The 9,878-nt window shown below is 65.1% G+C and overlaps 1 protein-coding gene across 1 annotated transcript; it reads right to left on the bottom strand.

The window, feature by feature from the left end:
• Positions 1-2,407: 2,407 nt before the first annotated feature.
• Positions 2,408-3,239, bottom strand: RNF222 (ring finger protein 222). The gene is made up of 2 exons (XM_059864545.1): positions 2,972-3,239; positions 2,408-2,815 (listed from the first exon to the last, which is right to left on the bottom strand). Exons 1-2 carry the CDS (start codon positions 3,236-3,238, stop codon positions 2,408-2,410), a joined length of 675 nt encoding a protein of 224 aa, XP_059720528.1. The 5' UTR covers position 3,239.
• Positions 3,240-9,878: the final 6,639 nt, after the last annotated feature.

Genomic DNA, 9,878 nt, shown 5'->3' with positions numbered 1-9,878 from the left:
GCCCTGCCCGCCATCCCTGGCCCAGCAGTGCCACCCTGTGGAAAACACCCTCCTGTCCTCCTGGGTGTCCCCTGTGCCTGGCCCTGGCACAGCACCAGACACCCCCAGCCCCCCCCAGAGCTCCACTGCAGCTCTCCCCAGTCCCCACTGCCCCCCCAAACACCTCCAGGGCTGCAGCTGCCCCGTGCCACCCCCCACAGCCCGCCCTGGCACCTGCACCCACTGCCCAGACAATTAATAACAGGGTTCATTATTAAATAATGAGGCAGGGACACGTCATGGCCAGGTCACCATTGCTTATGAAACGGGGTTTCCATTCCAGTGCCGTGTCTCAGGCACCTCTCACACGGGGTCGGGGTCACGGCACCCCAGGTTTGGGTGGGGACACTGGGACGGGGCTGGGGCAGTGCAGGAACCTGACAGGGAGCAGCAGGGCAGCAGGGCACTGTCCCAGCTGTGACCCCAGCGGTGGCAGGGGACACCGCCAGCTGCCCTGCCCCACAGTGTCCTGGTTTGTTGCCCTGAAAAGTCTTTTCTGGTCCCAAAGCCACCTTGGTGGCACTGCTGGCACTGCTGGCTGTGTTTGTCCCTCCCTCAGGAGCGTGGGAACCCTGGGCCAGCCCTGTGCCCCACTGCCACCTCCCGTGGGGGACAGGCAGGGACATCCTGCTCACGTTGGGGGGACAATGAGGGACGTTCTGTTCACATTGCGGGGACAGTGAGGGATGTCCTGTTCACCCTGGGGTGACAGTGAGGGACATCCTGCTCACCCTGGGGTGACAGTGAGGGACGTTCTGTTCACATTGGGGTGACAGTGAGGGACATCCTGCTCACCTTGGGGGGACAGTGAGGGACATCCTGCTCACCCTGGGGTGACAGTGAGGGACATCCTGCTCACCTTGGGGTGACAGTGAGGGACATCCTGCTCACCTTGGGGGGACAGTGAGGGACATCCTGCTCACCCTGGGGTGACAGTGAGGGACATCCTGCTCACCTTGGGGTGACAGTGAGGGACATCCTGCTCACCTTGGGGGGACAGTGAGGGACATCCTGCTCACCTTGGGGTGACAGTGAGGGACATTCTGCTCACATTGAGGGCACAGTGAGGGACATCCTGCTCACCTTGGGGGGACAGTGAGGGACATCCTGCTCACCCTGGGGTGACAGTGGAGGATGTCCTGCTCACCCTGGGGTGACAGTGGGGGATGTCCTGCTCACCCTGGGGTGCCCATGAAGTGACACATTCCCAGGTGACAGAGTGAGAGCAGCACCCACAGGGCCAGGGACTGGGTCAGGAGGACAAAGGTGCCGAAGGTGCAGACTGGGCTGGGGACAAGTGCCACGAGTGGCCCCAGCACCAGCAGGGGTGTCCAGCAATGCCCTTCCCCCTCCCCTGAGAGCAGGCTCAGAGCTCCCCACACCCCAGCTGTGCCCCCCTGCAGCCCACTGCCCCCCGTCCCCGGGCTGGGGGCTGGCACTGGGTCCCCTCGGGTGGCACCAGTCCCAGAGAGGGCAAAGCCAGGAGGTTTGGGGGCAGAGCAGTGCCCAGCCTGTCTGGCACAGGTGGAAATGAGCCCCTGGCCCTGAGACCTCAGGAGTGGGGTACAGGGACAAGGAAATGTCACTGTGCCACGGGGCCCTAGCACAGGGAGGGATCCCAAATCTGCCCCCTTGGGATGGCCAGAGCTTGGGTTTACCCCCAACCCGAGTCCCTGGGTGCCCCTGGCAGGAGGGAAGCTGTGCCAACGGGAGGATGGGCACGACCCTGGGAGCTCAGAGAGAGAGGGCACGGCTGGGACTGCCTGTGGGGTGAGCTGGACTCCCCTCCCACCCCACGGCCCTGCGGGAGGCTGGCAGAGGGGAAGGTGAGCTCAGCAGGGCCAGCATTGCTCTCTGCATCCTCTGCTGTCCCTGTCCTTGTGCCCCGCAGCTGCAGGCTGTGGTTTCTCCATCCCGAGCTGGAAGCTGTGAGTTTCTGCTCCAGGCTGGCTGCATCACGATGCCCCCGATGTCCTGGGAGCCTGGGGACCCCCAGAGCCCCACAGGCTGGCAGCCCTGAGCCCCAGAGCCCTTGGCTGTGCCCGGTGCCAGGGCCCTGAGCTGGGCAGGAGCAGCACGGCCCCCTCTGTCCCACCGTGGCTGCAGGGGCTCCTCTCCACAGACACCCTGCAGGAGCCACAGCAGCCTTTGGCCTGCCAAACCTTAACCAGAGGGGCAGAAAATGCCAGCAGTGCCACTGCCAGCAGCTGGAGATCTGCAGGAAGGTCTGAGAGTCCGTTCAGCCCCTGGCCAGGTGAGAGAGCTTCACCTGGAGCTGCTTCTGGGCTTTCTCCGGGAGCTTTCAGAGAGGAGCTCCAGCCCGGCTGTGTCCCCGCACCAGCGACACCCCCGCGGTGTCCCAGCCGTGCTACAAGTCCCTCCTGACCAGCAGCAGCCACGGCAGCACGGCGGCCAGCATGGCCACGGTCAGCACCAGCATCACGGCCAGGGCCATGGGCGACTGGCAGCACTGCAGCCCCAGCGCCGGGCCGGACGACACCGAGCCGGCCAGCGACACCGAGCCCGAGCTGGCCGCGTCCCCCCCGCTCCCCGGGGGCAGCGAGCCGCAGGGCTGGGCGGCCAGCGGCGGCATGCCGTGCTCGCTGATGACAAAGATGTGCGCCTCCCGTGCCAGCCCCGCGCCGGGGGGAACCCGCTCCAGGCTCTGCACCGGCAGCACGAAGTGGCTGGGCACCACCAGAGTGTTGGTGGCCTCGCTCCTGGCCAGCTGCGACAGGGACGATGGGGACAGGGGCACCACCAGCGTGTTGGTGGCCTCGCTCCTGGCCAGCTGCGACAGGGACGATGGGGACAGAGGCACCTCCAGCGTGTTGGTGGCCTCGCTCCTGGCCAGCTGCGACAGGGACGATGGGGACAGGGGCACCTCCGGCGTGTTGGTGGCCTCGCTCCTGGCCAGCTGTGACAGGGGCACCTCCGCCGCGCGGGGCTCGGTGGCCCTGGGCAGCCACAGAGCCTTCTTCCTGCTGAGGAAGGTGACGAAGCGGCACACGGGGCACGCGATGCTGCTCTGGACGTGCCCGTCCAGCTTGGCCGACAGCAGGCACTTCACCAGGCAGTCGTGGCAGAAGGTGTGGCCGCAGCTGAGCCGGCGGTGCGTGGCCTCCAGGGGCTGGAACCTCTCGTAGCACACGGGGCACTCGGCCGGGGCAGCCTCCTTGCTGGGGGGGGTCTCGGACATCCCTGCTGTGCTGGCCGAGGAGGGGCACGAGGGGTTAATCGGGCTCTGGTGGCAGCGAGCAGCACTGTCCCTCTCTTCAGCTCCCCTCCTCCCTGCCCTCTCGGCACTGCCCACCCTGCCAGGGAACAATTCCCAGTTCCCAGTGTCCCACCCAGCCCTGCCCTGAGTCGGTCTGAAGCCATTCCATGTCCCGTCCCCATCCCCTGTCAATTCCTCGCGGGGTGGGAGGGGTGCCTGCCATGGCCTGGCCACTCTCAGCACGGTTCAGCCTCCCCGTGCAGCCCCTGGGCAGGGATGGAGGGAGGATCCCAGCCCCAGAGCCCTGCAGGGCAAAATCCCTGGGTGCCAAGGCACAGGGGCAGGGGGCTGAGCCCCTGCACGGAGCCCTGCCTGCTGAACTCCTGGGGCAGAAATTCCAGGCACAGACGGAGCCATTCCTGGTACAGAGTGTGCCACTCCAGGGTCACACTGTGCCACCCCAGACACAGAATGTGCCACTCCAGGGTCACACTGTGCCATCCCAGACATAGACTGTGCCACTCCAGGGTCACCCTGTGCTATCCTGGACACAGAATGTGCCACTCCAGGGTCACACTGTGCCATCCCAGACACAGAATGTGCCACTCCAGGGTCACCCTGTGCCATCCCAGACACAGACTGTGCCACCCCAGACACACACTGCCATTCCAGGGTCACACTGTGCCACCCCAGACACAGACTGTGCCACTCCAGGGTCACACTGTGCCATCCCAGACACAGACTGTGCCACTCCAGGGTCACCCTGTGCCATCCCAGACACAGACTGTGCCACCCCAGACACACACTGCCATTCCAGGGTCACACTGTGCCACCCCAGACACAGACTGTGCCATTCCAGGGTCACACTGTGCCATCCCAGACACACACTGCCATTCCAGGGTCACTCTGTGCCATCCCAGACACAGACTGTGCCACTCCAGGGTCACACTGTGCCACCCCAGACACAGACTGTGCCACTCCAGGGTCACACTGTGCCATCCCAGACACAGACTGTGCTACTCCAGTCTCACACTGTGCCACCCCAGACACAGACTGTGCCATTCCAGGGTCACACTGTGTCACCAGTGCCTCTGTGCTCAGCTGCTGGGCATTCCCATCCCAGGATGGAACCTGCCAGGAACAGGGAGCTGCTCCCATCCCAGAGACCTCTGAGGGGCCCGGGGGAGCCTGGGGCAGCCAAGCTGGTGGAGGTGACACAGGGAGGTCACACAGGTGACCAGGGAGGTGACACAGCCAGGCCAGGCAGCAGACACCCACACCGGGCTCCTTCCAGGCTGCTGGGGGATGGCCCGGGCTGGTGGCCAGGCTGTGCTGGTGGCCAGGCCATGGCATCTCCAGGCTGTGCTGGTGGCCAGGCTGTGCTGGTGGCCAGGCCATGGCATCTCCAGGCTGTGCTGGTGGCCAGGCCATGCTGGTGGCCAGGCCATGGCATCTCCAGGCCGTGGGCATGCTCAGGCTGGAGCTGGGTGCAGCAAGCCCGTGCCAGGGTTAGTCAGAGAGGAGGGAAGGCAGAGCCAGCCCAGCCCAGCCCAGCCCAGCCCCAGAGCAGAGATGGGGCTGAGGCTCTGCCCTCCTCTCTCAGGGCACAAAGGGAGAGGGCAGAGGGGAGAAGGGAGAGGGGACATGTTCAGCTCAGCCCTCAGACCAGCTCAGGAGCCTGACTTTGATAAAGCTGCAGGTTTTCCCAGACCTGGTGGCATTTCCAGCTCACCTTTTCTCACACCTGGCTGTGCCACGGCCACCCTCCCAGCCGATGTGGGCTGTGCCACCCCCGGCCGGGCTGCCCTCCTCCTGCAGGGCTGCCACCCACGGCCACAGGGACACCAGGACCCCCTCACCCGGCACGGAACGGACCCAGGCTCCTGCCCTGGCTCAGGAGGGATCGGGGGCGGCTGCTCCCCTCCCTCAGCCCGTGCCCCAAAGTCCCCTTACCTGCTGTAGGGCCGCAGGGCAGCGGCCCCTCCATGCACGGCTGTCCCCAGACAGCTCCGGGACACCTTGGGGACACCGCGACACCCTCGGGACAGCGGGGGCCGGCTGCGTCTGAGGAGGGCGCGTGGCTCAAAGGCTGGAGCGGGGACAGGGCAGGGACGGGCAGGGACAGGGAGGGACAGGCAGGGACAGGGAGGAACAGGCAGGGACAGGGAGGAACAGGCAGGGACAGCTCCCGCGGAGTGAATGCGGAGGAACCCGTTCGCCTTTAAAGGCTCCTCTCGGCCCGCTTGGCCCGGGAGTGGGCGAGGAGCTGGCGTCAGGCGCGGGGGCAGGGACAGGGACAGGGACAGGGACAGGGACAGGGACAGCACGGGAGGCACAGTGCTGCCATCCCCGTGTGATGCTGCGGGGTCAGCCCAAGGAATCCGGCACTGAAGGGGTGCCGGGAGCCTCTGGGGCTGCAGCGCGGTCCTGCACATCCTGCAGCGCGTCCTGCACCGGGGCTGGGCTCTCACCCCACTGCCCATCCCTCACCCTGCCCTCATCCTCCTCCTCCTCCTCACCCCACTGCCCATCCCTCACCCTGCCCTCATCCTCCTCCTCACCCCACTGCCCATCCCTCACCCTGCCCTCCTCCTCCTCCTCCTCATCCTCACCCCACTGCCCATCCCTCACCCTGCCCTCATCCTCACCCCTCTGCCCATCCCTCACCCTGCCCTCATCCTCCTCGTCCTCCTCACCCCTCTGCCCATCCCTCACCCTGCCCTCACCCCTCCTCCTCCTCCTCACCCCACTGCCCATCCCTCACCCTGCCCTCATCCTCATCCTCACCCCACTGCCCATCCCTCACCCTGCCTTCATCCTCCTCTCCTCCTCACCCCGCTGCCCATCCCTCACCCTGCCCTCATTCCCCACAAGTTTATCCATCTTCCCCACGCTTGCTTTGGATTAGGGTGGGGAAATCAGCGTTTTTTCCTTCTGGGGTGTCCATTCTGCCCCTGAGGCAGCCGGCAGGATGGACCCCAGCGCCAGGACACCCCTTTAGCCAGGGCAGCCCAAAATGCCTAACGAAAGCTCCTCGTTCAGCTCCTCCTCGATGCTTTCCGCGGTGCCCGGGAGATGGAGCTCTCGGATGTGCTTTGGCACCAGGAGAGCACTGCCGAGGGCACCGCAGGCAGTCCGGGGTGCCAGGGTGAGGGGGGGGCAGTCCCCACCAGCTGGGGAGCTGCCCCTTCCCCCCGGGATCCAGGGGATCTGCTCTTCCCCCTGCCATTCCATGGGGTGAACACTTGTCCACACAGGCTTGGGTGTGACCCCAAACCTGTGACCCCAAACCTGTGACCCCAAAGCTGTGACCCCAAACCCTGCTCTGGTCTCTGCTCCCCTGCCAGAGGCTGCAGAGGGACCTGGGTGGTGGCACAGCCCTGCCCTGGCCCTGCCTCCCTGCTGCTGCTGCCACCAAATCCCTCGGGAATGACCCAGAGCCTTGTTCTGACACCAAATGGGGGCGATTTGTCCCGTCCTGCCCGTGCAGAGCCACCCAGCCCCTCTCCCATGCCTGGGAGGGCAGCTCCAGCTCCAGGGGCTCCTTCACCAGCTACTCCTCACCAAAGGTGTTGTTTTCCCTCACCAAAGGTGTGCTCTCTCCAAAAAAGCTGTTTTCTCTCACCAAAGGTGTGTTCTCTCCCCACAGGTGTGTTCCCAAAGTCACCCCGGAGTTGCCAGAGTGAGTCTGGGGGCAGCCCAAGCACAGCCCCCTGAGAGGCTGGGGAGCTCCAGGGGTCCCCTGGATGTGGCAGTGGCACCATGTGGCCCATGTCCCCTCCCCTGGCCCCGGGCTGTCCCCCGGGCGCTCCCCCTGCTCCCATCTCTCCGGGATGCCGCTTCCCAGCGGGAATGCCGAGTGCCTCACGGGGAAACAATGCGGCTTTGAGGGCCGGGGGATGCTCAGGGACAAGAGGGGACTGTCGGGCAGCGGCAGCTGGGCTGGCAGCTCCTCCTTCCCCTGAGCGGCCGGGCTGGGCTCCCGCGGGCTCAGCCTGGGGGTCCTGGCCAGCCCCAAACCTGCAGCCCCTTCCTTCCCAGGGCCGCGATGGGGGGCAGCAAATCCGGGGGGGACCCAGCACCAAACCCTGCCATCAAACACGGCCAGCCTGTCCCCTTGCTTGTCACCCTGCCCCAGTGCCCACCCAGCCCCGGGGGGAGTCACAGCAGCCCGATGTGAGCCTGGCACTGTCCCTGTGCCCAGCCATGCCCCAGCCCTGTCACCCCGGGGGTGCTGTGTCCCCAGGGTCCCTGCCCAGGGGGATTGCCCGACTCCCTTCCAGCATCCCCTCTGTCTGCCCTCTCACCAGGCAGCTCCCCCAAGCTTTTTTCCAGGAGGGAAGGCATAGAAACCCCACAATTCCAAGAGAAAATCCACTGGAACTGGGGCTTTGGGGCCTTTGGGATGCTCCCCGTGGCTTAGGCTGCCCAGGGGTGTCATGGTTTGTGTTTTCCCTTCCAGCCTGGCTCCTGTGGGGCTGGGATTGCAGAGCTGTTGCTGCCTCTGACGGGAACACGTGCAGGGCAACTTCTCACCCTAGAAAAGAAACGGCTCAGTAATACCAAATACTCAGTGTGGGTTCATTTCCTGACTTTTCCAATCATTTAACGGCACAGGGCTGTGAGTGGAGAGTTTGCAGGCAGAGTTGCTCCACCCTCCAGGGTCACCCAGCTGCCAGGCAGAGCCCCGGGATGGTTCTGAGGAGCTCAAGGTGCAGCTGCCCAGCCCCGTGGCAGAGGGCAGGAGGGCTCTGTCCAGCGGGCTCTGCTCTGCATTTGGCTGCCTGCAGTCAAAATAAGGGAAGGGCAACCCGCTGGACCCCAGGAAGGATTTCTGCACTGAAAGGGTGGGCAGGGATGGGAACAGAGTGCTCAGGGAGGCGGGGGGATCACCACCCCTGCAGGTGTGCTAGGGACACCTGGAGGTGGCACTCGGTGCTCTGGGCGGGTGACAAGGTGGGGCTTGGGCACAGCTTGGATTCCATGGCCTTGGACAACCCTCCAAGACAGGGATTAGCCAGGAAATCCCTGCTCCTCTCCAGCCACCAGCCCCAGCGGTCATTTCTCCCTGCTGAACCCTCCCCGCTGCCTCCCCAAGGTAATTCCCAGGTATGACAGCACCTTGAAGGGCCCCAGCTCTGGATCCACAATTCCCAGCCCATAACCGATCCCCCAGGGCCCCACAACCCCCACCTTGCCTCCCCTTGGGTCTCCCTGCACCGGCACAAAGCCCCCTGCCCGCAACCCTCCCACGCACACGGACTGTGGGACACCCCGCTCATCCCCCACCCCTTTTGCTGCAGTCCGTGTGTCTGTCCGGCCGCTCCGGGAGGGTTCGGGGGCAGCAGGAGCCGCATTGTGCGGCCGCTAATGCTGAGTGACTGCTCCTTTGTGCGCCCGCAGCGCCCGGCCCGCGGCGGCCGCGTGGGAACAGCCCCGCACACAATGCGGGACAGCAAACACCCCCTAAAGCCGCGCTTAACAAGGCGGGACCCCGCACCCCTGGGAAACACAGCCCCCAGCGCCCAGCCTTTGTCACCCGCCGGCTGCCAAAGGTGGCTTTGGGGGCACTGCTGGCATCCCTGCCTGCCGCTGGGAAAGGAGGCACCAGGAGCACAGGGAGGGGTTAAAGGATCCCGCTGGAGAGGAGAGGAGAGGAGAGAGAAACCAGGGGTGAGCTGCTCCGTGGGTCGGTGGCTGTGTCCATTCAACCCTAAATTAATTCCTTAAGGAATTAATTTAGGGTTGAATGGACACAGCCTTGGCTTTTCTGTAAAGGAGAGCCCCCCTCGTTCTCAGAGCTCATTTCCAGCTGCCTCCCAAGCCAGGATCTGTGTTCTGATTGCAGATCCAGCATGGGGCACTATCCAGCAGAGCAAGGCACCCCAAACCTCCTGGTGTGGACAGCACTGACCCCTTGTTCCCGCAGACAAACAGCCAGGGGTGCAGACAGATGTGCAGACAGAGCCCTCTGACCCCCTCAGCTCCCCAGCGCCACCTCAGCTTGGCTCATTCCCCCACAGGGACACTTCTGTCCCCTCGGAGGGGCTGCTCTGCCACTGAAGAGTGAGGAAAAGCTGCACCAAGACCCTGTGGGACTCTCCATGCAAACAGTGTGTGACATTTCCTCAGGTGGCCACCTCAGAGCACGGTGCCCAGCCTGCCCCGGAGCTCAGCACCTCCAGCCCTGGCTCTTCCCACCTCGGAGCAGCTCAGGATCCTGGGAAAGGAGATATTCTCCCAGATGGGCCTCCAGATTCTGCACAGCCACCTCGATGTCCCTCCCTGCCCTCCAGAGAGGGTGCCAGCGAGCCAAGGCCATGGTCAGAGGAAGGGAGGAGAAGGTGACAGCTGGCTGGGTTGGTGCAGGAGGGCAGCACAGCCTCTGGGAGCAGGGAGCACAGGGAAGGTGCCCTGGGAACACGGCTGTGCTCCCAGGAGGGATGAGGCGGCTCCAGGGGCGGTGTGTCACCAGGGGATGACTGCTCCCAGGACGCCGTGGCTTCCCCTGCCGGCACAGCCTCTGATTCAGGTCTCGGGGCCGTGCTGGGCTGCACGTCCTGCCCGCTGCTCTGACGCGGCTCGGCTGCAGTTGTGGCCTTGTGCAAGAGCCAGGTGACAC

The sequence above is a fragment of the Haemorhous mexicanus genome, chromosome 20 (genome assembly GCF_027477595.1).
Source record: "Haemorhous mexicanus isolate bHaeMex1 chromosome 20, bHaeMex1.pri, whole genome shotgun sequence".
NCBI lineage: Eukaryota > Metazoa > Chordata > Aves > Passeriformes > Fringillidae > Haemorhous > Haemorhous mexicanus.
The sequence above is the reverse complement of the archived record's forward strand: the minus strand, read 5'-3'. Positions and strand labels throughout refer to the sequence as shown.

Excerpts from the sequence above, each read along its gene's own strand:
- RNF222 (XM_059864545.1), bottom strand. The coding sequence starts at position 3,238 with ATGTCCGAGACCCCCCCCAGCAAGGAGGCTGCCCCGGCCGAGTGCCCC. Across the intron at positions 2,816-2,971 it reads CCGAGCCCCGCGCGGCGGAG|GCCACCAACACGCTGGTGGT; the intron begins GTGCCCCTGTCA and ends GCCAGGAGCGAG.